General features: G+C 38.5%; 3 protein-coding genes across 4 annotated transcripts in view; all 3 read right to left on the reverse strand.

The window, feature by feature from the left end:
* Window positions 1-103: 103 nt before the first annotated feature.
* Window positions 104-9879, reverse strand: hkdc1 (hexokinase domain containing 1). The gene is made up of 18 exons (XM_083538503.1): window positions 9404-9879; window positions 8086-8248; window positions 7761-7909; window positions 6800-6916; window positions 6590-6685; window positions 6386-6485; window positions 6066-6249; window positions 5654-5809; window positions 5295-5528; window positions 4870-5174; window positions 4160-4308; window positions 3898-4017; window positions 3693-3788; window positions 3517-3616; window positions 3084-3267; window positions 1992-2147; window positions 1575-1808; window positions 104-1448 (listed from the first exon to the last, which is right to left on the reverse strand). Exons 1-18 carry the CDS (start codon window positions 9464-9466, stop codon window positions 1310-1312), a joined length of 2745 nt encoding a protein of 914 aa, XP_083394629.1. The 5' UTR covers window positions 9467-9879; the 3' UTR covers window positions 104-1309.
* A 1385-nt stretch (window positions 9880-11264) lies between these two features.
* supv3l1 (SUV3-like helicase) lies at window positions 11265-19311 on the reverse strand. The gene is made up of 15 exons (XM_083538506.1): window positions 18760-19311; window positions 17896-17973; window positions 16979-17086; window positions 16772-16886; window positions 16241-16409; window positions 15945-16056; window positions 15774-15851; window positions 15407-15498; window positions 15048-15228; window positions 14743-14836; window positions 13767-13986; window positions 13394-13474; window positions 13131-13307; window positions 12769-12917; window positions 11265-11843 (listed from the first exon to the last, which is right to left on the reverse strand). The coding sequence occupies exons 1-15, from the start codon at window positions 19037-19039 to the stop codon at window positions 11462-11464; spliced, it is 2316 nt and encodes a 771-aa protein (XP_083394632.1). The 5' UTR covers window positions 19040-19311; the 3' UTR covers window positions 11265-11461.
* A 2949-nt stretch (window positions 19312-22260) lies between these two features.
* Window positions 22261-27392, reverse strand: part of vps26a (VPS26, retromer complex component A) — a 10156-nt gene continuing 5024 nt past the window's right edge. For both annotated transcript variants that reach the window (XM_083538526.1, XM_083538525.1), the window contains exons 4-9: window positions 25859-26015; window positions 25057-25221; window positions 24763-24869; window positions 24603-24671; window positions 23884-24026; window positions 22261-23684 (exon numbers count right to left, since the gene is read on the reverse strand). In XM_083538526.1, the coding sequence (XP_083394652.1) occupies window positions 23571-23684; window positions 23884-24026; window positions 24603-24671; window positions 24763-24869; window positions 25057-25221; window positions 25859-26015 (755 nt within the window). In that variant the 3' untranslated portion in view covers window positions 22261-23570. The remainder of the gene's footprint in view (window positions 23685-23883; window positions 24027-24602; window positions 24672-24762; window positions 24870-25056; window positions 25222-25858; window positions 26016-27392) is intronic.

A 27392-nucleotide genomic window follows, 5' to 3' on the forward strand; every position in this document is an offset into this window, starting at 1 on the left:
TGTCACTAAAACTGTTCTGAGCGAAGTTGTTTAACATCTGCAGAATCACGCATGCTCTAATGAAATTTCAGAACGAAAGCTGGAATTGTTGCTCATTAACAGGTCATGCAATGTATTTTTTATTGACAGCGGTTTAAAACACAGAAAAAGGCGATGAACAAAAAAAGACAAAAAATACAAATAGTCGACCTGTTTGAATAATAGATGTAAATATCTGAACAGTGTCATGGGATGTAACTAAAATGTACCATTTATGAATGACTTTCCTCCCAGAACATGTGTAGTACAGTGACCATAAACACTGAGGAATGATAAGCCTACAAGGAGTGCTAAAATCCACTTTTAATAAACTATCAAAACCACATTAAACTCTTTTACTGACAGATCTTTCAACTAATAATCAACGATGCAGCACCAAGCTAAAGACTCAGCAGGGGCTCATGCATGCATACTTTTCTATGTAAGATATACAGTATATTCTCAGCTGTAAGCTTTGTCTCTTTGCCAAATAAATTGGTAAGCATTAGCAAGCAGGATTAACATGAGTAGTTTTTTCTTTACAGCAGCTGACCTGATTGAAGTATATCTGTATAAACCTACTGATGCTTAATTTAATAGATGGCGTTATCAATTTGTGCATATTGCGATATATGTACTTTTCATCATCTAATTAGCAGCTTTCAGAAGCATTTAGGAAACACAAGTTAACCTAATTTGGAATACATTTTCAACTAAAAATCCAATATATGAATATCAATATGTTTAATGCCATAATAATTAAAGCATTTTACATTTTATAAATAAACTTTTTACAAGAAAAACTTGCCACTGGCTTGTGAACGAGAGCTTGTTCTTGGCAAGTCTAAATAATCTTGTGACATTCCAGTATTCAAAGCTACTTTCCGCTCTAGATGAGCCTTATTCGTGCTATTCTTCCTGCCTGCTTATGCAAACCGGGGGGGCTAGGCTACAAAAGAGGCAGTTACTCTCAGTGAAATAAGCTGCACAGCTGACAACCTGAGAAGGTTTTTGAAGTTAACTTCTTCTGTTTTATCTCCTGATTCAAATATTGATATACTTATGCATTTCATTATTAAACTGTGACAAAATAAATGAACAGGAAACTTTTTAATTAAATGTCTAGACAATAGTTGTCTAACAAAGCTCTTAAGATAAAGAAATTGTTCTAACTACTTTTAAAGTTAAATTCTTTATATTAATTATATACAATTGGATAGCACTCAGGTTTCTTTGCTCCAGCTACAAATGCAAAATGATGGAAAAAAGAACACAGTGCACCTGAGCATTCTTATGCCGTCTTACAAAACTGACGAGCCACAGCTGTAATAAGTGCTGCTCCCTTTCCACTGCCATCTTCAGACAGGATGAAATCCACCTCACACTTGGGGGCAAGTTCTTTCACTGTGTCTTTTAGAATTTTTGAAAAGCTGCAAAGAGGAAAAGAAGCAAAAAAGTAGTCACATTTCAAGTCATGATCCTGATGCTTACACGAGCATCTAAATCAGGTTTAGGGAAAATCAAGAACCTGTGCAATGACATATTGTTCTACTCACTGTGGATGGAGTTTGTAGAGTGTGCCATCCACACCCACTGTGATGTTGAGATGGTCTAGTCCTCGGTTCTCCCTGATTTTGTCTACAATAGCAGCCATCCCTGCACCACAGAGCTGTGCAGCTCGGGTTGACACAACACCACACACTTCCTTAACGATGATACTGTCATTGCATGTGCTGTTCAGACCCAAATGTTGCAGAATACATCTGACTTGCAGTAGCGCCAAACGGTCACTAGAGGATGCCATCAATTTCAGAGAAGAATATAGTATCAACCCATGATAAACATGGCTATGACTAAGTTTACAAGATGTCTAATTAAACTAAGAGATTTTATACAGTTGAAACTGCCTGATCACTGTGGTAAAAAGGTTTAATATATTTAACTATATATGAATAAATTATAAAGACATGTACCTTTCAATCTGTGAGAGAAACTTGGTCTCAAAAATGCCCCTTGTCTTAAGACACTCTGTAATATGGCCACGAAACAAAAGACCTCGTTTGGTGAAATCTATTAGAATCTGCCGGACAATTTCTCCTAGGTACATTCCACTGGTCATCTTCTCAAACCTGTGTGAACAAAATAAACATCTACAGTTAGCTTCAGTTTCCAGTTTCCAATATTTTGAAAGAAAGGAGTTTAGTATCGAAAACCAGGTTGTAAATAATGTAGGCTCATGATATATTGTCATGTACACTATAACAAATTAGAGAGAACCAGTACTTTAACGATACACTGCCCCCGTGTGGACAAACACTTAACAGTCCCTGACCATCACACATTAGGTACACTATATGGCGAAACTTTTGCAGATACCTGATCATTATTTGTTCCTCAGAATTACAAAGTAAGACACACTGTTGTCTATAATGTCTAATATCATGCCCCTTTGTGTAAATCAAGAGCCAAAATATGTGCTTTGCTAAGGCTTAAATGGAAGACCTTAAGCAGCCTGCAAAGGTCTCTCACTGAACTCCTTTGGGATTGGAGTGCTGACTGCATGCAAAGCCTACTTGTCTCCAACATCAGTGCCTGACCTCAATAAACCTCTTAATAAACCTGAATAAAAACAAATTCACAGCCACACTCCAAAGTCTAGTGAAAAGCTTTAGAACAATAGATGTTATTATAACAGCAAAGGCAGACTAACTCTGGAAGGAAATGTTTGTCAGGGATTTTATGTTTAAAAAAGCTTCTACAGAATCAGAATGGGTTTTATTGTTGAGTGTGCTCACACACACACACACACACACAATATTTGTTTTCTAGAAATTGTTGTTACAACATTATATACATTGAAAAAAATGAAAGGGAGATTTTTAACACAAGGTACAGCCTGGATGACATATGCAAAATATACATTGACTTATTTACTTATACACATAGTAAAAGTGAATGTTTTCCCCATTTTTAATGAATTGGCCCATTTGATAAAAGTATAATGTGCAACTTAGTATGATATTAATATTAGATGTGTATGAATAAGCCATAACAGCCACTCTTACCTTTGTTTACCCACATTCAGGGAGCCGCTATCCACCTCCCGGTCAAACCGTGTCCGGATATCCTCAATGTTGTCGTTATCCCCAAAACCACCCCACTCAGTGTTCACACACATGTGCCCCTCATCCCCTTCCACTGTTTCAATGTTCTTCATGTGTTCCATGTAGCAAACGTTGCTGCCTGTTCCTGCATGGCCAAGAAAATCCCAGACAAAATCCAGGAAGCGTATTACATATTTTTTTTTATTTTGAAATATACTTTTCCCCAAACCTGCATTGTTGCATATACTGATATAATTCTATATTTCCTGTTTAATATAATGTACATTTGGTTTTGTGCTTGCATGCCTTCATTAGGAGCTGTTATGAACTGACAAGATTAAAGCACGGAGTGACAAAGAACGTTTGTTTTGACAGAAGGAGATAAAATCCATACCAGCAATTAATCCAATTTCACAATTAGGATCTTCGTATGCACATGTCATCATCGTGCCAACCGTGTCGTTTACCACAGCAACGATATCAAGGTCAAATTCCTACACAAACAGAATTATTCAAATACTCTGATCATGATTTTTTTTTATTAACATATATACAAATTTCATATCTTACATTTCGTCTCTTAATGGCCTCTCTCAGCATGTCCACCACATCATTGCCCTTACAGTGAGTAGCTTTGAAGCCTTTTGTCCAGCTCACCAGGATTCCCTTAAAGATTGTAAAGAATGTTTAATGCATCTCTCAATAATCTGTTTTCATAGTATGATGTCAGCATCTCCATTTAACCTCTGATAAGCAATGATAATGCTTCTGTTACCTTATCTATTCCAGTCTGTTTGCATGGGAATGAGAAGGTGAAGCCAAGGGGCAGGCAGGTGTTTTTCATCCCCATATAGTCCAAGAAATCTGAGATACAATGTACTATGTGGTCAAACAGCTGAAAAGGAAACAGAACATTTATTAGCTATAGCTTATATTTAATAATCACGACAAATTCATTTCTATTCATCTAATTTGAAATAGTGCATGTGTGAGCTGATCGCTAGCATTACAGTACAAAAAAAGACATAAGTTTGCACCTCCTCTCCAGTGCCCTGCATGATTTCCAGTGGAATGGCATAAATCTTGTTATACATGCGCACAGATTTCCGAATTCCACTACGGATCTTCACCACCAGAACTCTGAAATTTGTTCCGCCCAGATCCAAGGCCAGGAATTTTCCCGTTTCTAAAGTAGGACCACCAGTGATAAAATACATCAGTACACAAATCGCCCATTTAGATAAAAATTCCTAAAGGGATTTCCAACAGTGGGCCATCTTTTGCCATAATTCTGTGTGTGTGTGTGTGGTGTGTGTGTGTGTGTGTGTGTGTGTGTGTGTGTGTGTGTGTGTGTGTGTGTGTGGCTATTAGTGTGAGAAAAATAGCTATTAGAATGTGTAAGAAACAATGTGAAAATGTGAAAACATTTCTAGCCCTTCTTTGTCTTAGTGTTTACCCTCTTAATTAAGACAAATTTAGTGGTAATTTGTAAATAAATTGCAAACATAGATTTAACTTAGACTATTTACTTTTTGGGAAAATATTTAAAGCCACATTTCTTTGGATAATTGTCACATGCACAGTGCACAACACAGGGTGTATGAGGCAATTACGATACATTTAGGTATTAGGTATTAATTCTATGTATATTTATATAATTATATTAAATATATTTAGGTATAAGGTATAATTGCAAGAAACATTTAAAAATTTATAATCTTGTTCTTAAAACGAAATATTTTTTCACCTGTGCCATCTGGAGTCCTGTAAACATATGAGGGCAGCATTTTGACTGAAGCAGAGCCATGAGAGTCCTTTCTGAGGCCACGTTCCAACTCCACTCGCATCTCATCTTTAACTTGTTGGAGTTGTGTGGGGCTGAGGGTGAATTCTGCTAGTGTGCTGTCAATCTCTTTGCGCTGTGATGCCAAACGTTGGGCAACCGCAGTCACCATGGCTGCCCCTTTCCCACTGCCACTCTCCGACAGCACAAAACGGACATGGCACTCAGGCACCAGACGGCGCACCACTTTATGGAGCCTCTTCGCATACCTGCAAAATGTATTTACAATACAGAGACCAACATCTTGTAAATCCAGCACCTGTGCATATTGAGTGAAGTTTATTTGTTTAAAATAAAAAAGACTGCAAGAAGCAAACAAGCTATCATACTGAGGATGAGTCCGGTAGACAGTTCCATCCACTCCAACGGTGGTCCTTAGCGTCTTTAGCTTCTTGTTCTCCCGGATGCGTGTGAGGATGGCAGCCAATGCAGCAGCACACAGGTTAGCTGACCTGAAGGACACAATGGTGCAAACATGCTGAACTGCAATGCAGTCATTCTCTGTGGGAGTGAGACCAAGCTCTGTGAGGATTTCCTTAGTGTTCTCCAGCCCATTTTTGTACCTAGAAGAAGACACCAGATAAATGAAACTCCATATATGATCAGCCATAACAGATTTTAATGACTTCATTGCATATAGATTAGCAGAGATGGTTTAATTTTAAACTGTAAAAAAAATCTTACTTACTCTTCTATTATGCAGACATGCTTAGTTTGAAATCTCCCTTTGGTACGAAGAGAATCTGATACCCTTCCTTTAAACAGCAGGCCACGTTTAGCCATCTTTAACAGGATGAGCCTCACCAGCTCTCCCATGTACATCCCACTCACCATCTTCTCAAACCTTATGGAAACATAAGCATGTAAATTATTCTTAAATATAATCTTGACTGAGATTGACTTTTCTAAATGAGCACCAATATTTCTATTCCTACTTCTGCTTTGTCCAATGACATTGTAAGCAACAATTTTGAAGAAGCTGTGGAGTAGAAGAAAGTGGCATTTTAAAGAAAAAAGGCATTGGATGTGATGTGACTGGATTTTGTTTACTGTCTATAGCTACTAAATTGAAACCCTTTATAAAACACTTAAAACCTCACAGTTGTTTTCCAGGGTTGATGGAGGCGGCATCAATTTCCTGATCAAAACTTGTAATGAAATCATCCAGTGCCCCATCATCTCCAAACGCTCCCCACTCTGTACTGATGCACATCCTGCCCTCGTCTCCCTCCACCAGGTCAATGTGTCGCATCTCCTCCATGTAGCATGCATTGGTGCCTGTACCTGAAGGAAAAGACAGGAAACTGTTTTTTTTAATTGTATGTTTAATTTCACATCTAAACTCCAGGTAATGATGGCACATGCTTGCTGCTCTGATTGTAGTTTAGGTAATGTTCAGACATGGTCACTATGGTCTCACCTATAATAACTCCGACCTCACAGTGCTGGTCATCATATCCACATGTCATCATGGTCCCCACTGTGTCATTGACCAGAGCCAGAACATCCACATCAATCCCCTGTTCTCATACACAACACTGACTTTTAAAATGCTTTATAGGCATGTTCTCTAAATATTTATCTAATTATAAACCATATTATTTTTTTTAAGTTTCTTTCATACCTTAACTTTACTGATAGACTGCCTCAGTAACTCTACCACATCAGCACCTTTGACACCTCTGGCCTTGTAGTCCTTTGACCATGAGAGCAACATACCCTACATCATAGTAATACAGTATTAGTAATAATAATAATGTGGCTTGAGAAATTATACAAATATTGGCACATAAGTACAAAATTCCTAGAGCTGTGTGCCCTTGCTGCTTTGTACCTCATCAAGTTTAGACTGGAGACAGGGGAATGAGAAGGTGAAGCCCAGTGGAATCTTCTGATTTATCTCATTGTTATTCATGAAGGTTTTTAAAGACTCTGCCACGTGATCGAAAAGCTGTAAGACATAAAAAGTAGAAGAAGGGTCAATTATTTGGCTGAATGGAAATATAAAATAATTGCTCTGCCAGTATATAATAAAATTACTTTAGAAAACATGCCACACATGTAACGGGTGAAATATGCTGCGCTTCCTTTAGGAGCATAGCGGTATTTTGGGAAAAGACCGGCACAGCATTTTTCCGGTATTACTGCGTGTGTGGAGACCTAAGATTATGTCCTTATTATTTTCTGATGCTCATTTCTAAGTTTTTTTGACTAACCCTTAACACTGTTGCCAAGAAAAATAAAAAAGCACGAGTTTTGGAAACCTGTCTGTGCTTATATGATTTCTGTTGCAACTGGAGTTACAACTCGAGCTATCCCTTAACCCAAACTCAACGCGCTACAACGGCTTGTATCTAAACAGTAGCCTACCAAGTAAGTCATTGTTCACTGTCTTCCTCCTTCCTTTCACAACTATTTCTCTCGGGAGTTTATCTTTTGGCATCGTCGTGCGTTTAAAAAAAAAATAAATTTCTCCCGAAGCCGTGCAGCTCAGAACACAGGTGAGGTGCGTTTTTTCATTTCCGTTCGGAAATTTCCTTGATCAAATGTTATGTCGCTCAGTTTTTTGGCTTGAAGTTTGTAAAACCGGGAAAAACCCAGGAAAAATTCATAAATTAGCCGCTTCGTTGTTTAAGCCGCGGGGTTCAAAACGTAGGAAAAAAGTAGCGGCTTATAGTCCGAAAAATACGGTACTTGCTAAAATTCCTTTTTTCAATAAAAAAAAAAATAAAAAAAACATTTTAACTGTATGCCATCTCAGTAACTAAATGTTACATTTGCAATGAAGTACGTACATCTGTTCCTCTTCCATTGAGAACCTCCACAGGAACTGGAAAAGTCTGGCTTTTCATCTGCACTTTCTTTTTCCCATCCTCAGATACCTTGACCTGTAGAACTTTGAACTTGGAACCACCAAGATCTAGTGCCAGGAAGTCACCCTTCTCTAGATGTGCCACAGACACACAACACCATTTTTCAAAATTTGGGTGGATTATTTATACAACAGAGCATTAGATGTGATTTATCATTAAATGTGATCATACTGTATGTTGTTTAGTTTGACTGTGCTTAAGTACATTATTTAATATGGCATTTAACTCTTGGAAGCATAATGTGTACCTGAGCCATCAGGAGTCGAGCGGACGTGTGTGTGTAACATTTTGACTGTCGCAGCAACGTTGCTTTCTTTAGACAGACCTTTCTCCATTTCTACACGGAAACGAGACTTAATGTCCAAGAGCTGTTCATCAGACAGACGCATGGCATATAGGAACCGGTCAACCTGTGCAAAAAATGATAAATAAACAAATAATTTCATTAGCAGGGTTGTAGGAGTCGACTCTGGTGTTGGACTTGAATCCAGTAACAAAAATATTTTCATATCAAATTGCATTTGTGTAGGATTTAATTCCACTTGGGGTTAGACTTGGGCGGTGGGCTCGAGAAATATGGTGTGGGGCTACAGTGTGTTTTTCATCTTTTCATTCTGCATGCTGTCTACCAGAGTGTAGGTTCTTTCATCTAGTAAACATGGTCTAATCATTAGCACAATGTATGAATGAATGAACTAGTGGAAGTAAAGAGAAGAATTTTAAGTTTTTAGTTATAGACTTGATAACTGCTCTATATCGAATTTGAACATATTTGCATTTCTGCCGTTTTGTTCTTAATGGCACCACATCCTCTATATCAAAGCATTCAAATAAAATCATCTGCAATGAAAAAGCCTACATTTCCATTACTTATTAACAGTGTTATTCCTGTGTGACTTTGGCACTTATGCCATTTCATAGTTATCTGGAAAAAGTGTCGGATGAGTAATAAGAGTGAAAAGTCATAGCGGTAGTGATTTAGGCATTGATTATAATTATTACTTATCAAATGATAACGTGGGTGTGTCTTTATCACAAGGCTAAAAGAGCAATCAAAAAGTCAGTATCTAAAACCATATTTTCACCAAACAAAGAAAATAAATAATTATCACTCATTGAACTTTATACATAGCAAGATATATATTTGTTTATTCCTTTCTAAAAATAAGGCTGCAAATGAGAAAGTTGGCAGAGAGGGCAAGGTCCTTAGTTTACACGTGTTGGGTTGGCTTTCCACACAACTAAGATATGAGACATAGGAAAGTTAATGATTCGCCGGAGCACTTCAGAACCATATTCACTTCCAGCATCAGACGACTGGCTCAGAACGATGTGACTGGCTTTCAGAGCAGTATGGTTATAGTAACGCAACCTGCTGTTTGATTTATGCAAGAGAATGCAAAAACAGTTTGCAAACTAAAAATAGTTCCTTGTAAATTTACATGTAATGGGAGAGCCACAAATTCAAAAGTATGCATACCTACAAATAGTAACATTTCACATTAATTTAAAATAAATCAAAATATTTTTAAATAAGTTTGCAAGTGATTAAAAAATATATATACCTTTTTGATTTGATCCTCCTGTAGCTTGGTGAAGTAAAAAGCCAACAAGTGCACGGCGAACATTGTGCAATATCTCACGATCACACAGGTGCTTTTGATTTTGAATTAAAAACACAAGAAATCCTTGGACATTCGATTTGCAAAAATCCTTCCTAAAAACTTTTCGTCACAAGTCTTGCGCCTGTGTAAAGTTTTCTTACGTTAAAGCTGTGTTCTCCAGCCAAGTCTTATCTGTGCATGAGATTGAAGTTTTTTACAATTAGACCTGCTGTTCCTCTGAGAGTGAGTTAAGAGCGCTTCCTTTCCTGTCGTCCCCTCCCTCCTCAAGCTAAATCATTAATGGCAGTCTCTCTTCGTTCCTGGGCTGCCTCTCTTACAGCTCTCCTAGCAATGTGTTTGGCTTTGTTCCAGTCAGGGCTTTTTTTCCCCCTGGGATCAACACATTTGCTATTTCATGCAAACAGACACAGTACAACAATAGTTGAAGGAGATCTGCCCCACACCACCCTTTTGTGCCTGTAAAAACATCCTCACAGTGCAAAGGAAAAAGTCCGAACAAACAATTTCCAAGTCAAAATAGTGTGTTTATCTTTACCAAATTGGACTGAAGTGATCAGAAAGACAATGGTACTGAATTCTGGATCATCTTCATTGTTTGTAGACTTCCCCAGATAATCATAAGCCACTGATTAACATCCCAGTTACACTTTAACCACCTACACTTTTTGTCAGTTATAGAGTTACACAAAGCATGTTTTAGATTATGGCTTATTTGAAAGGAATCAGTTAAGATTTAGATAAATTATATAAAGTTTTAGCACTGTGGATTTCTCATGCAGTTTCTATGGTTGCAGTAACTGCTGGATTAAATGGCAGATTTAGCAAACACGAAGCTTGAGAGAGTGATTCATTAAATCACCGCAGTTTTAAGTAACTGCAGATAATTTTTCCTTTTTAAAAATTTTAAGAATTTAAAAGCACAGCAAAATGTAAAGTTTTCTTTTATGATAATTTGTATTGGTCCATTTCGTTAATTGGCCCTACTCTTAATATATTTTCCTGACAATATTCAAACAACCAGTGTTGTTGAAAATCCAGCATTTATAAACGTCTACGAGTACCTAACACATACATATTATGGTACACTTTATTCAACTGATTTCTTTCACATTTGTATCTAGATAAAAGAAAATCTAAAACATAACAATTTTAATAATAATAATAATAATAATAATAATAAGCGGTCAACAGCATCGTCTTAAAAATATGGCATGGGTTGATGCAAGATTGCCATAAACTAGGGGTTGTTTTTGGATTGACAAGCTGTCAAAATGCAGAATTGCCTTTTTGACACAAACATGCTCACATCTGTGCAATTAGCCAAGTAGAAAAATAATAAAAAGCTGTTTTAGTATTCTTTTTTTTGTCAAATAAAGATACTGGGAAAAATCACAAGTGAATAACACAAAAAATATTAGTAATATTAGTAAAAGTATTTGAGTGATATCGCATGGCCAGCCAATTACCTTGAGTAAGTTTTATTTAATGTGAGTGGGATCCAATAGAAAAATAGGAAACCTTGAACAAAATTCATCTTGTGGAAAACAAAATTTAATGTCTACATTTAATTATATAAAAAGTCATTGTTTTATTAATTAATAATAATTGATTTATTGAGTGTCTAATCATCTTTTGAGGAGCTTTTGAGAAATAAATCAGTACAAAAATAAATACTTCAACATTCTGAACTACAACTCACCCACTGTGCATAGTGTTTTTACAGAAGGGTGATAGTTTATACAAAATTATAAAAAGAAGGCAGTTTAAATCAATTGAATCATAAGGAGGTAGTGGAAGCCCATTAAAAATAGTAGAATGTTTTATTAGGAACCTAGTAGCAACGTTGACTCATTCACACTCGTATAGCCTTTTACACACGTATACCACAATCGGTAGATTTCAGTCTTAACAGACACGTCCATATTTAATGGATAAGCAGATTATGTATTAAATAAGCCCCTATCTAAATGTAGAAAAGTGAGACTGATACCAAATTACTTATTTCTTTTTCTTATTTTTAATAATAGTCCCTGTAGGTCCACTGGGGTTCTGCTCTCTTGTCCACTCTCTCTGAAGCTGCTGCAGGAGCTCTGGTGTGAGTAGACCCTCCTGAACCAGACGAGCACCAAGCGAACTGTCTGCACCCCTTGTGTCCTGTTTACCGTGAACATGGGTTTTGGATCCCCGAGGTTTTCTCAGTCTTAATCCGGGAAATGGGGAAGTTTTTGATTCAGCTGCAGAACCTGTGCTGTTGCTTTGCGTTTCTGTGGCACGGATAAGCCGTGTAATGTTTCTCACTCCAACCTGAATAGTGCTGTCCAGTTCCTTCTGGATCTCACGGATGAGGCTGGCATCAGGAAACATGTCCATGAAGCGATAGCTAGAAGAAATTAAAGGGGGAAAATCATTTCACTGAAACAGGGTTTTAATCCAATTGGATTTATGCAAATCATTCAATACAAGAAAAGTGTGCAAATATTAAAATAATTGCCTCAGCAGTGGCTGGACAGTTGCTGTACTGTGGTAACAGAATTAGATTTTTGATTACAAGATTTTAAAGCAAGTTCATGTTCACTCCAAGTTGTTTCATGTTCATGCCCCAAATTTCCTGTAAGTGAGTTCCTGTGTCATCTGTTAGTGGGTGGGATTTAAGACAGCATGCGAACATTTTCTTCTCGAAGTTAGTGTGTTAGAATCAGGAAAAAATGGGCAAGTGTAAGGATTTGAGCGAGTTTGACAAGGGCCAAATTATGATGGCTAGACGACTGGGTCAGAGCATCCCCAAAACTGCAGCTCTTATGGTTTGTTCTCGGTCATCAGTGGTCAGTATCTATCAAAAGTGTTCCAAGGAAGTAACAGTAGTGAACCATGGGGGAGAGAAGGCTGGCCCATGTGGTCAGATAAAAAAAAAAACGAGCTACTGTAGTTTAAATTGTTAAAGATGTTAATGCTCGTCCGTTCAGGACTGTTTTGACAGCAAAACGGGGACCAACACAATATTAGAAAGAAGGTCATAATGTCAAACCTGGTCAGTGTATTGAAGCAGAGATTGAAGCATAACCAGCTTCTCTGTGCATATGATGACAAGATGCTCCAAGTACAGGTCTATTGTTTTTGTGTGTACAATAACAATTACATTGCTTCCTTCAAAATGTTTTTTTGCATTGCCTTTACATCTGTGATTCTTGGATATGTACTTTTTACGTATGTGAACCTATAAACATATCTAAACTTTCCCAAGTTGTATGCCTACATGTAATTTCCCAAGATAAAAACCAAAGAGAAAAACTACATTCTAACAATACCTGAGCCAAAGGTAGAGATCCAGCACATCATGTACAGCCTCCAGGTGAACAAGGTCCTTGATATTTTTGGGAGGGACCAGCGGCCAGCTGATGTGTCGACACACCCAGGCAAAAGTCAACGGCTCGTCCCTGCTGAACTGCCTCGCAAACTACAGACAAACACATGCATCATTAGGGGACTCTCAGAGCATGCCCTATCATAATACATGAAGCTTATCAGGCACTTCTTGGTATATACTGTAAACAAGACCCCTAAGGATTGGCTGCTGTGAGCGGCAAGCGGAACTCAGAGGTGTACAGGCAGGCTGATCATACAAAGCAAAAAAAAACACCACTACCACGAACCATGTTGTCATGTGTACCTTAAGGAAGGACGTGCAAACAAAGGCCTGTTTCTTGTTGATGGGGGCGGTACAGAAGACGTAGCGAGAGCGCAGGTTCAAAGGAATGTGCTGGATCATGTCTGCCAGGAACTTGAAATCATCGATGTTGCAAACGAAGTAAAGGCCATCTACTTGCGAGAGGCTCACGAATATGTCCTGTTACACAGAGGAATCTGTAAGCAAAATATAAGCTTTCTGCCTAAAACAATTATACGGTAGCATTTTGGATTTGAAACACTCACAATGAGATTGGAAAGTGTGGCGTCAGGGAGGTGATAAGCAAACATCTCTATCTGCTCTGCAGTGGGGTGTAGGCCTGCAGTCTGAAATCCCACAAAGGAGAAATGTGTCAGGATACTATTCTTTAAATGCTACTTTATTTATTTATTTTTTATCTTATATCTCTGGATGACTACATAAAGCAAAATTAACACCAGCAGTGCCTACATGGCACCTTTTCTCTTTTTATTGAAACATGTCTCACAAGTTGCTGATACTGTGATGCAGCATGAAACTATGTCTTTGCTTTAATATTCATATGTAAACTGGCTACTTGTTTACATTTTTCATTTCTGTGCTCTAGGAGGGGGGGGGGGGGGGGGGGTTGTCTCTCACCTCCACAGGATCAACAGTTCTGCTCAGGATCTCCTTCAAGACAGGAAGATCATCACGATGCATGGTGGTCACCTCTCCTTCTTTAAACATGGAACTGAAGCGACCTGCTCGGCCAGCAATTTGCAGAGCCTGAGAGGTGGAAATGGTGTCCATCTCTTTCTCCCCTTTCTCATTCACATTAGGTTTCACCAGGGAGTTAAATATTATTCTCCTTATGCTCCTGGAAAGGACAGAGACTCTTGTTTATAAACGAATCAAGGAACTTACATTTGCATGAAATACTAGTCCTGAAAAAAAGACTGACATTCTGCCATATAACCTGCTTTTAGAGATAATCTCACGCAGTTTAAGCTTTACACTAGTTCTACATCTGAATCTGAATCCTCCTAATTATCTTGTACTTTTTATTTTGGTAATGCTTCATTAAAATCTATACAATCACTTGCATTATACTACACCAAATCTTTTTTCTCTTTAATTTGTCCAATTTCATTCCTTCATACCGCTCTCAATTATTATACATCTGCCACTAGCTAGGCAGGGTGAAGCTACGTCTTTTCAAATTTCTCTCATGCTACATCACAGGGCAGCATAACACAATAGGAGGAAATGGATATCCACCCTCTTATATACACATGAGCTCACACATTTGGTGAGAGTTACTGTGATGTGTCAGGAGATATGCGATCCTTCCCATCCAGAAAACCCAGCCCTTTCTGTTCTCTTGGACTCCAGAGGGGGACAGCGGGTGGCTGTGGCTTCGATGGGATTCGAACACTTCTCTATGGTGTCAATTAGCAGCCCTTGCTATTATTGTGTCTTAAAACTGCTTTTTTTTAGTGCTGATTTAAAGGGTACTTGATTTGGAAGCAGTAATGATATAAACATCATCCTACTGAAACATCACTGTTCGGAAAAACTGGAAAATACTGACACTGAAAAGGAGCATGAATATATCAGAAGGCAGAAAACATACAAGTTCAAACCCATTCCAATTGCATCAGTAGCTACGAGGATCTTACAGGGGTCATCTGGGTCATTGAACTTTTTCGCTTGAGCCAGCTTGGTACCTGTAATTTAAAGTATTTATGCGGTTAGGCCACAAGTTAATTAAATTCTACTAATAAAACACTACAAAACAAGTCAATAAGAACTATGCAACACTGTACAACAGAATATACCATATAAAAAAAACAGTGAAAATGTATTAATTGGAAAACTCTAAAAAGAGCATAAATGGGCTTTAATATTGCTGGATTCTATTGATTCGAGGACTCTTACCAGGTGGCAAACTGCCGTAAATGACAGCACATTCCAGGCCTCGGATCTCTATTTGCCTACTCACAGAGTAGATGTCATTTTTGCTGAAACACACAATGCAGTCACCAGGCTTCAGGTTGTCAAGATTCTCCACTGCATTGTCCGAGATAGAGAATGGAGTCAGACGCTTATAGTTCCGAACCTTGAGCGTAAAAAAAAAAACATTAACCTTTAGCATTACAAATGATCTGCTCCTTATAAGTTTTTGAATCAAACATCTAGTGGTCTGACTTTCTAACTATGTCTTGTGTCTTCTTGCAGCTACATTGTTTCCTGTCAAATTGAACACATCAAACAAACTAGCGGAAGAACAGACTCACCTCCACCTCCTCGCCAGTGGTAAACATGAGTTCAGTGATGAAGCTAATAGCTGCAGGTTCTCCACACACATGGATCTCCTCAGCACACAGACCTGATCACGTGAACAAATATGGGTAAACCACTTTCAGAAATTAACTGTGATTTATGAACTATCAAGTAGAAAGCATAATGGGTTTCACATAGTTGAACTCACAGCGGCTTCTAATTGGCAAATAGCATTAGGAAAACTTTGCTCCACGACCACAGGATTACGCAAAACTTAAAGCCTTTAGTATGGGCAAATATTATTATTTCATGACAATCCAGATGTTTAAGAAATCTCAATTAGCATAGTACAGCTGCACTTGAATACTGTACTGCACTCACCCAGAAGAGCTCTAGTCCAGGCCCATCCTCTGGCAGGATCTCTGATCATTTGAATCTCATCAATGACTGCAACTTCATCTGAAAATAATCAATAGTCATGTACACATTTTATAACAAAACCGAATCTAATAAAGCTGAAGTATTTTTCATTGTTTGAATTCCACCACTCACATGGAGTTATAACACTGCACATTTCAATGGTACAGGCTACATGATTAGATTGTTTCCCATCTAGATCCACAAAGGTTCTCTCTTCTCCTGTCACTAGATCACACGGTACACCCTAATAAAAAAATCATAACCACTTAATTATTTTTCATTATGTATATAGACAAGAGTACAGTTCAGTTAAACACAAGTCAGCAAAAATTTATTGATATGGTTGTACAAACACTTTTGACTTTTTTTTTTTATGAACTATTTATGTAAAAGCAATGGTAACTTTCCCCCCCCCCCACAAAACTTACTGCAGTGTTAGTTTTTTCAAAGATCTCATGGGCCAGCAACTTGAGAGGACCACAATAAACTCCCGATTTTGCCTCCAGGTATCTCTGGATGGCATGGTAGGTCTTACCACTGTTAGTGGGACCTGCATGGAAAATTATCTTCCTTTGAATCGCTCGGGCCTCAGGATACCTACAATTCATATCCATGCCATGTCAGAGTTAGGAACGATGACAATTTAGAAATATGATCTGAACTATTAATCACCCCGGAATTTCTATAGCAACTTACGCATTGGTTTATTGGTTTGTTTTCATATTAAAAGTGCATAAGAATTATTACAGTTACAGCAATTATAAAGCAGTTTGATATAATAGTGTTTATAATGATGCTATGTCACACCTCTTAATCTAGAGCTTTAAAGCAATGAATTACAAGTTGATGAAGATAGTATTTCAATTAGCTTTAATCATTTATACAAATAAAAAAACGCTCATTGTGACATGAATACACCAGTCCACCGAAATATATTACAAAAACAAAGCTTCCCTCACCAGTTTGCTGGCACACGCAAGTCACTAATCTTGCGCAGGTCATCTATGCAGTCCAGCATGGGAAAGATCTGTTTGGCATGCCTCATAAAGTATGGGAATATATCATCAATGTGTCCTAGAAAAAGCACACAATAACAGTGTGATTTCAACATATTTTCCCTGCTTTTCCTTGCTATCTAGAAGTGCTTATGGTGTCTTAGTACTCACCTGCTCCATAGCAGATGTCACTAAGAATAATGTGCAGATCAGCACTAAGAGTCTTTATCTCTAGAACATACTTCCTGAAGCTAATAAAGGCTTGGTGGAAGAGACACGCTGGAAGTGAATAATAAAACGATTATATGCAGCAAAAAAGTGCACTGGTGGACTTATATCAGTCAAGACTGCTATGAAAAATGACATCAATATCACTTCTTTATTTATTATAATTTAATGCAAGCACATTTACATAGCCAGTTTTCTAACATGTGAACTTATGTTCATAGACAGCTGTGTCCTGGCACTGTTGCTGTGTCCTGCTTCCATCCTAACCACTAGACCACCAGGGATCCTGTTGTTAAATATTAAAATAATTTCCTCATTTTATAATCCTACATAGGGCTGTAACGATTCCTCGAGTAATTCTATAAAAAAAAAAAAATTAATCAAGGCAAATTAATATGTTAATTTGATGGTTTGTTTAGTCCATTTAACTACACACGAAGCACTGTGCACTCATGGACCATTATTACTGACACACCAGTCGCTGAACACTGGAGCGCTTTGGACAGGTAACACAGAAGAATCTACATATATACTGCATATACTGAATTAATGCTACCTCTCATTGTTTTTTTACAGGAATACCAAAAAAAAGCGGCAAAACGCTGATGATCTGAAATATACTCAAAATGGCAGTATACGGAACAGATAAGTTACTTACTGCCAGTAGACATTAAAGAACCAAATCCTCGCTTTTATCCAGTAACTTTTGTGAGCAAAGTGCTTGAAAGGTACGTTTCGCTTTTAATACATACGGACTACACGTATTTCCATGTTTAGTCAGAGGAATGGGCTTCCGCTTTACTGCTTCTCAGATAAAAGCCATTTAGCCAGGCTTTGAAAGAGAACTGAAATAAACTCACCATCAAGCCCCTGGTCAGCAGCAAGCTTCTGCATCTCTTTCCTTTTGTAAAATCTGTTCAGCACTTTAAGAATTTCAGCTGCAAAACACAAAATAAAGATAAAGCTGAAGAGGTTCACCAGCAATAAAGCTGCCATTTTAACAAATCAACCGAAAACATCGAGACATTAATATTTGTCTACATGAGGGTTTTGGGTAACGTTATTTAAATGTTGGTTTGGTATGCACTTTGGGTAGTTACATCTACAGCTCGTCTCCACATGAACAATTAGATTAATTTTCACAGTGCTGGTTATAAACTGATATTTTGGGTTGACACTCATCCCTAAACCCTCCATTGTTTCAAAATTACAACACTACATGATGAATCAGTACACCAAAGTCTCTGCCATGCTGAGAATCATCACCTATGTAATATTATGGCAGGGATGCATATGAAGTTCTCAATGATAGGTGAAGGATGGTATGGGAGAAGGAGGCATGCAGATTATTAGAATTATTAATTCTATAGGTGGCATAATTTTGGGCAGATGTATGAAGTGAAATACGCATGCGCATATGTATTTGACGCAACCCTTGTTTCAATTTCGTTTCAATTTCGTTTCCCTCTGCTGTTTTTTCCCCCTTTCGTTAGACGTGATGCTCACAAATATTTTCAAGCTTCAGATTGTTTTCAAATAAACAGTGACCCTGATTAAAAGTTGTAAAGACCCCGATTGTTGTCAAGCATTCGCGTGACTAATATCCAGTGAAATTAACTTTGTGATGCCTAATTACTGCCAATTCACAATCACTGACACCGGTGTTAGACCACATCCAGTCCCACCACACAGGTGACTTATGATCCCCAAACACACAGAGTTACTTTTTTCAAGTGGCCTGGTTAATTCCGCTCCAATCGCTCCGTCTTCTGCGTCGTCGATTTTCACCGCCAGCGGGACAAACAGAGAGGTGTCCGGGGGTCTCATTGAGCTGTCTGATGAAGCAGATCTCTGTCTGATCGAGACGTTTAGCAGAGATCGCTCATGTAGACCTGCGTGTCCAGTAGAGATGCACAGAGCAGCAGAGTTGGATGTGACTCCCCAGGCCCTGCGCTGCAAGTGCGCTCGGGTCAAAGAATAAACACAGCGCTGAACCGACATCATTAAAACCTCAGGCTGGGTCTCAGCTCCTCTCACCAACCGTGCAAAGTGTGGACCAGGAATACCAGTTCATTGCGATACAAAACGTGAGCTAAACCCGTGTTCATCAGAAAAGGTCAGAATCTGCAGCTTCATCTGTGAGACAACGTGCGAAAAGCCCCCAGGTGACTCGAGATGTCTATAGTATTGCCTGATGGTTATTATACAAAAATAATATTACACATAAAGATGCGCGGCGGTGAATAAAAGAACAAATATACACACTTTAAAGGTTAGCACATTCAATAATTCTCCTTATTAAATAACCAAAATCATCTGCAGTTTAGCGTTTGTTTTAGACAGGCATCTTTTTGGTGACCTTGAACTCGGAAACCATCTCCCTATGGTGTTTCCACACGGATCTATTTCATAAGGCAAATTGTATTAGAATAAGTAAACAAATTAAAGAATAATGATACGAGAATATTAATAAGAGAAATTAATTTTTATGGCTGACATGAGTGGATTTAGATGTGGATGTCCTTTAGGTTCAAGGTTGTGCCTTGAGGTGTTTTCCTGTGTTCATCTGTCTTCTCTTATCAACAACTGCATACCTGCAATTCCCTACAGACTCCTTTTTCTTCTTTAACTTTCTCCCGTTAGGGGTCGCCACAGCTGTCTCCATACCCCCTGTCCTCTACATCTGCCTCTTTCAAACCAACTACCTGCAGGTCTTCCCTCACCACATCCATAAACCTCCTTCATGGTCTTCCTTTTTTCCTTCTTCCTGGTGGCTCAATCCTCAGCATTCTCCTACCAATATACTCCATGTCGTTCCTCTGCACATGTCCAAACCATCTCAATCTCCAAAACGACCCACATGCACGGTCCCTCTAATAAACTTGTTTCTAATCCTGTCCATCCTCATCACTCCCAATGAAACCTCAACATGAACATAAATGGACGAGGACGGTGGCAAGGCAGGGGGCACTCAGATTTTAGCCCATGTCATCAGGTACATGCAACATTTTTTCAATTAAAATGTATAAATTTGTTAAAAATACACTTGTTCTTCTTTCGGCTTCTCCCATTAGGGGTCGCCACAGCGGATCATTGACTTGAGTCAATCTGCCTTTTTCAACCAAACTACCATGTCTTCCCTCATCACATCCATAAACCTCCTCTTTGGTCTTCCTCCTTCCTGATGGCTCCATCCTCAGAATTCTCCTACTGATATACCCCATGTCCCTCCTCTGCACATGTCCAAACCATCTCAATCTCGCCTCTCTCACCTTGTTTCCAAAATGTCCTACAAGCGCTGTCCCTCTAATAAACTCATTTCTGAACCTGTCGATTGTCGTCACTTCTAATAAAAACCAACATCTTCAGCTCTGCTACCTCCAGCTCCACTGTCTCTAAACCATACAACAGCGCAGGTCTCACCACAGTCCTATAAACTTTCCCTTTCACTCTTACAGACACTCTTCTCCACCCACTCCACCCTGCCTGCACTCTTTTCTTTACTTCTCTAACACACTCTCCATTACTTTGCACTGTTGACCCCAGGTACCTAAACTCATCCACCTTCGCTACCTCTTCGCCCTGCAACCGCACCACTCCACTGCCCTCCCTCTCATTCACACACATGTATTCTGTCTTACTCCTACTGACTTTCATTCCCCTTCTCTCCAGCACGTACCTCCACCTCTCCAGGCTCTTCTCAACCTGCTCCCTACTCTCGCCACAAATCACAATATCATCCGCAAACATCATAGTCCATGGAGACTGTCTGACCTCGTCCGTCAAACTGTCCATCACCACTGCAAACAGGAAAGGGCTCAGAGCCGATCCTTGATGTAGTCCAACCTTCACCTTGAACCAGTCTGTCATTCCTACTGTGCACTTCACTGCTGTCACACTGTCCTCATACATGTCCTGCACCACTCTCACATACTTCTCTGAGACACCTGACTTCCTTATACAATACCACAACTCCTCTTTTGGCACCCTATCGTACGCTTTCTCCAAATCCACAAACACACAATGCAACTTCTTCTGAACTTCTCTATACTTCTCTATTAACATTCTCAAAGCAAATAATGTGTCTGTAAAAAAAGTCCCAATATTGTGTTTTCCCATAACTTCATGGTGTGACTGATCCACTTAGTTCCCTGTAGTTACTGCAGGTCTGCACATCTCCCTTATTCTTAAAGATCAGTACCAGCACACTCCTTTTCCATTCCTCAGGCATCCTCTCCGCTTCCAAAATCTTGTTAAACAATCAGGTTAAAAACTCCACTGCCATCTCTCCTGAACATCTCCACGCTTCTACCGGTGTCATCTGGACCAACCGACTTTCCACTCTTCATCCTCTTATTCACTGCGCTCACTTCCTCCTTACTAATTCTATCCACTTCCTGCTTCACTATCTCCACATCATCCAACCTTCTCTCTCTATATTTTCCTCATTCATCAGCTGCTCAAAATATTTCCCCTATCTTCTCAACACTCTTCGCTAGTCAAATTCTTAAGCCATGTTATGGTCAAAATTCATTTCAATTTTAACAATTGTCTTTGTCCCAAAGCAGCTGTACAGAAATCAATTATAAATATACATTTTAAATGTATAGTCTCCAAGTTTATTCATAATAAGTGAGCCAGTGACAATGCAAAACTCCCTGAGATGATATGAGGAAGAAACCTTGAGAGGAACCAGACACACAAGGGAAACCATCTTCATCTGGGTGGCACCAAATGCGCATTCATTATAGTTCCATCAATGTGAAGATTATCAACTGTTAACTGAGGTGTGTATGAAACTTTTCATGGGTATTGTATTTTCAGACACTGTAGCAGACTGTAGCAGTTTATATTAAATGCATTTCAAATTTCAAAGTTCTTGAGTCTTGACCATGACATGGTTAATATAGAGTACATGACCCCCATTTAGATATTTGTGGTGCACAATAACTAAAGCCATGAAGCTTGATGCATTAAACTGATGCCAGTTAATTGGCTAGTTTTATGAATGTGCAGGTGATAAAGTGTACAGCAAAATATGTAAATAATCCACAATATGTTTAGTTTGTAGTAAGTATTTCCGGCCATGTAACTGCAGATTCTTACTTTTCTGTACAAGTTTAAATGATTATCTAACACAATTAAGCAACAATATACAGCTTTTTAATTTGGCCAAACCTAATCCCCATTGTTGGTGTGGTATGCAGTATGTCAAATTCCAGAGATTTGTTTTCCAGTATAAACTTGCATTTTTATTTGACAGATAAACATATTGAGGCTGGATATGTACAGTGTTTTTCAAGGTCCACTAATAACCAATTTTACCTGCTTCACCCCTATTTCTCATATTTAAAATGACTGCAGCAGCCATTGTAGGTGGGAAATGCCATTCCTATAGCACTGTTTAAGTTATAAATGATGATATTGTTCATATCTTAACCCTAATGGTTTATACGCTGGTAAATCAATATCCAAAGGAATGTATTTTCTCACCATCCTAGAGAAAACCGGCACATTGCACATTAGCATGAAACAGAATTCAAAGTTTTATGAATATTTTGTTATTCCAGAACCTTGGACAAGTCATGCAACAAACATGACACATTTCGTCATAAGCTTGTGGCTACTTGTACATTAAAACAAATGGATGAAATGGCTTCATGATGAAATGTGGTTTTGAAAAAAGGCAAACAGTTAATACTCTTAAATGGAAAGCAGCTCAGCCTAAATTTAGGTCTGCTATGCCAGCATGTGAAATCAACAAGTTAAGAAATAAGAATATTTAAGTCTATGTGGTGAACTCTGAACATAACCGTTTAGATTCCATGGGTTGTACGTTTCATAAGCTTTACGTGTAACTCCACTGTAACGGAAAACTCAATATCCAAAGCCTCGTTCAAAAAAACAAACAAACAAAAAAAAATGTATATATATTTCTTTTTTCCAAAAAAGTAATTACAATAGGGAGAATTTATATATTGCAGTAAAGACCTAAAGATTAGATGCTAAATAAGTTAAATAGTTTTTGTTGGTTTTTTTACACAATGATGTGATTGCAAAAATTTATAGAGCACTATGGCCTGGGTACATGGAGAACACATTTCATTTCTTGACTGATGAACAATGACCCCTACAGCCAACATTCACCCCTAATAACCAAAAGATACATTTCATCCAGCCAGCATGCAGTGGTATCCTCTCTAAAGTGAAGTCAAGTAAAATTCGTATACTTTTATCCGGATCTTCAAAAACTAGCAAGTGCTTAAAAATCTTCTAGTGAAGGGTGCAAGCCCCAAACTGTATTACAGGATTTTACATAGTAGCTTCTGTTCCAGTGCTTTCTATACTGTGGAAAAAGTCCTTAAATGCTAACAAACTGGCTGCTGTGGACGGCGGAGTGGACACAGCGAAGGCAGGCACAGACACGGCCGATCACCGCAAGCTGCGAGGAGTGGAGGTGGAGATGTTTAATGGGATTTGCTCTCCATTCCTGTGATTGACCACTGCGGAAACGTGTCCATGGCTGGCTGCTTGCTCACATTTCAGGTTGTTCAGCAGAGAGGCTCGGCCGTGACTCCGGGGACTCATAACGCTGGTGGAAGTTGCGTTTTCGGAGCTTCTCGGGTGCTTTTCGCCACAAAACGATCTCCTGATAAAGAAAATAAACAGGAAAAAACTTTTGTTAACACAAACAGCTAGCTTTATAGCCACATCAAAACATTTAGCTCCTCAACCAGTGAGCTCAAGTATATTAGTTTAAGATTTTTATCCTGGCCTAACATCACTAGATAATAAAAATGACTTGGATGAATGGAAAGCACAGGGCATAATTAGTAAGATGTTTTTACCTGCTGTTTGAAGTATCTCCTGTCCTCTTCATCTACCAGCACCAGATTTAAGAAGTACCTCACAGAGAACTTCTTGTTTACGTCTCTCATTGTAGCTGTAAGATCATAGCCAGCCAGAAAGAGACGTATGGGAATGGATTCCCCTAGGAAATTAACAACAGTTTGTAGGTGAGACAAAATTTCCATCAATGTAAACAACATAATGTTATTTTGATGATGGTATCTGTGTTGTCAGTGTAAAATCCAATCTTCATTTCCCCTCCTCATCACTTTGACCATGACTTAATTGTAATACAGGTAATCCCAGACTAACGATGGAGATGCGTTCTGATGACCCCTTGTAACTTGAATATATAATTCGAGACATGTCCTAGCCTACAAAAGGGTCTTAAAGAATGGTGATCAGTATGGGGTAGTATACTGTAATTTCTTAATAATCTAACAAATTACAGGACATAATGTAGCAAAACATATCAATTACACTTCTGCAACGTATAAACTTCCCAGCGTCCCAAAGTATCGTGCAACATACCCACTGCTACAATTGACTGCCCCACGCAATTTTGTCGTATCGCTATCGTCATTGTAAGATCGAAAAATCGTACGTCAAACCATCGTAATTCAGGGTCTACCTGTATTATGGTTTAAAAAAAAAAAACATCACTGAGCTCAGAAAATAACAAAATAATGAAAACAAATTTTTTTTAAATAAAGCTCACCTTTCACGGGTGCTCCATCCATAATCTCATACTTTGCCACCGTTTCTGTCTCTGTAGTTGTGCTCGGCCCTGTCAGTGAAACGCCATTTCACAACAGTGAACGATACAGCAAGAAAAAAACTGCAAAATCTCGCTTTTTTTAATCTACGTCACAGCTCACCGATTCCCGTCATTTCTTTCTTGATTAGCTGAAGCTCCATGTGTTGGATTTTGATTCGAACCAGAAGAAAGTAGATTTTACCCACAATTACATCTTTCAGGTGGTATCTGTAGGAAAGTAAGAATACTTAGATTACTAATTATATTCTTTCACTATTATTATCTTATTAATCTTACACTAAGATCACATAATAATATTGCCATATAAGGTAAAATTATTTCCTACATATATTAAGCTCTTTAAAAAAGCCAGTAAACAGATCTTTAAACCCAAATGATGTATAAAGCAACCTACTTGGACTTGTTGTACTCAAACTCTATGTGTAGGCAGTCCTCAATGCCCACTTCCATTTTGATAGAATTATTGACATCTGGGTAGGTGGCAAGCTGATGGACAATGAGGTCATACTCCTTGACCAAATCAGAAAGCCTCCTCACTATGGTTACTTTGAGAAAATACCTGTTTAAAAAAATTAAAAAATAAATTCACATTTAGATATCTCAGCATCGTCATTATAATTTGTCCTTTTCTCATGAGCCAATACCAGGCCTTTTTCAGATCCCTCCCTCTATACAAGTGAAAGAAAGGTGAAAAGGAAATTGGTCAGAGACCTGAATATGAATATGAAAAGAACTAAAGACTTGATTTAAGTGGGTGAGTAGGTTGCACAATAGTCTTTGATGTGGAGAATAAAAGAGTTGTGCAGAATAGAATGGCAGTTACAGCACGTTTATGTTGCCCCAACTCATTAAATCATCTTACTGGCTGATTTGCCACATGAAATGTAAAATGTAAAGGTTCCCAAAACTTAGAGAAAGACACCTGAATCGATTTTGTGAGATTAGATATTGACCCGATTTAATAAAACAATGGAAGGACAATTTGAATATTTTTTTTTAATGACAGCAATATTTTTTCAGCCAACTGATTTTACAAGTTTTAGAAGTTTAAGGTATTCATTAAAAAAAACTATGTCCAAGTCTACTGCTCCTCTATATAAAACCCCCGGTTTGTTTTGTTAGACTTTTACAGATCACAATAACAGAAATAAGACACTTAATTCACCAAAACGGTTAATTGAGATCATAAGACTAACCTCAGTCGCACATTAGCTCCAACATACGACTCGTATGGCTTCTCCACTTGCATGAACTCAAAGTCATAGCTGCGATTCTGGGTCAGCTCTCCTGGAAGAGCAAGCTCCTTCACCAGGTTCACAAACTCGTGCGTGTTGCTTTTATCACTGAACAGTTCTACAAACAGGACAACAAAATGAGATACAGATTTACCTCCACTCACATTGTTTTTAATGTTCACATCAGTTTTTGTTAATAATAGTAAAGAAAAAAAACCGTAACATCACTTTATACAACTTTATTCCAGTCAGCAAAAAATATTAAAAACACACAAAAGAAAATGACCTAAAAACAAGTGTGCAAAAAAAGGGAAATGTTAACTTATATAAAACAATGTAATGTTTTACATATTGAATTAATAATTGTATTACATTTATTTACATGGCATGCAAATATTTACATGATGTTCAGTTCTACATGATGTTCTACCCAGGGCCGGTTCCAGCCTTTTTGGCACCCTAGGCAAGATTTCTATTGTAGCCAAATTGTCGTGAGTTTGACAAGGGTTAAACTATGATGGCTAGACGACTGGGTCAGAGCATCTTTAAAACTGCAGCTCTTGCGGGCTGTTCCTGGTCTGAGTGGTCAGTAACTATCAAAGTGGTCCAAGGAAGGAACAGTGGTGAACTGGCGACAGGCTCATCCAAGGCTCATTGATGCACATGGGGAACAAAGGGTGGCCTGTGTGATCTAATCCACACTTCTGTAGCTCAAATTGCTGAAGAAGTTAATGCTGTTAATGTTCGACGGGTCAGGACTGTTTTGGCAGCAAAGGGGGGATCAACACAATATTAGGCAGGTGGTCATAATGTTATGGCTGATTGGTGTATGTTAAACTTCAACAGAAAAAAAAAAGGTAAATAATTTAAATAGACAAGGACGTTGGCGCTCAGATTTTAGCCCATGTCATCAGGTACATGCAACATTTTTTGTTTTTACTCCACATAAGCATCAATTAAAATATATACATTTGTTAAAAATACACTACTTCTTGTTTTGACTTCTCCCATTAGGGGTCGCCACAGCGGATCATCCGTCTCCACACCGCCCTGTCTTTTACATCTGCCTCTTTCAAACCAGTCCCTTGCATGTCTTCCCTCAGCACATCCATAAACCTCCTCCTTGATCTTCCTCTCTTCCTCCCTCCTCAGCATTCTCTTACCGATATACCCCATGTTCCTCCTCTGCACATTTCCAAACCATCTCAATCTCGCCTCTCTCACCTTGTCTCCAAAACGTCCTACATGCACTGTCCCTCTAATAAACTAATTTCTAATCCTGTCCATCGTCATCACTCACAACTAAAACCACAACATCTCTAAACCATACAACATCGCAGGTTTCATCAGTTTCCCTTTCACTCCTACAGATACTCTTCTATCACACATCACTTCTGCCACTCTTCTCCACCCACTCCACCCCACCCTGCCTGCACTCTTTTCTTCACTTCTCTAACACACTCCCCATTACTTTGCACTGTTGACCCCAGATATC

This window comes from Silurus aristotelis, assembly GCF_946808225.1.
Source record: "Silurus aristotelis genome assembly, chromosome: 4".
Classification (NCBI taxonomy): Eukaryota; Metazoa; Chordata; class Actinopteri; order Siluriformes; family Siluridae; genus Silurus; species Silurus aristotelis.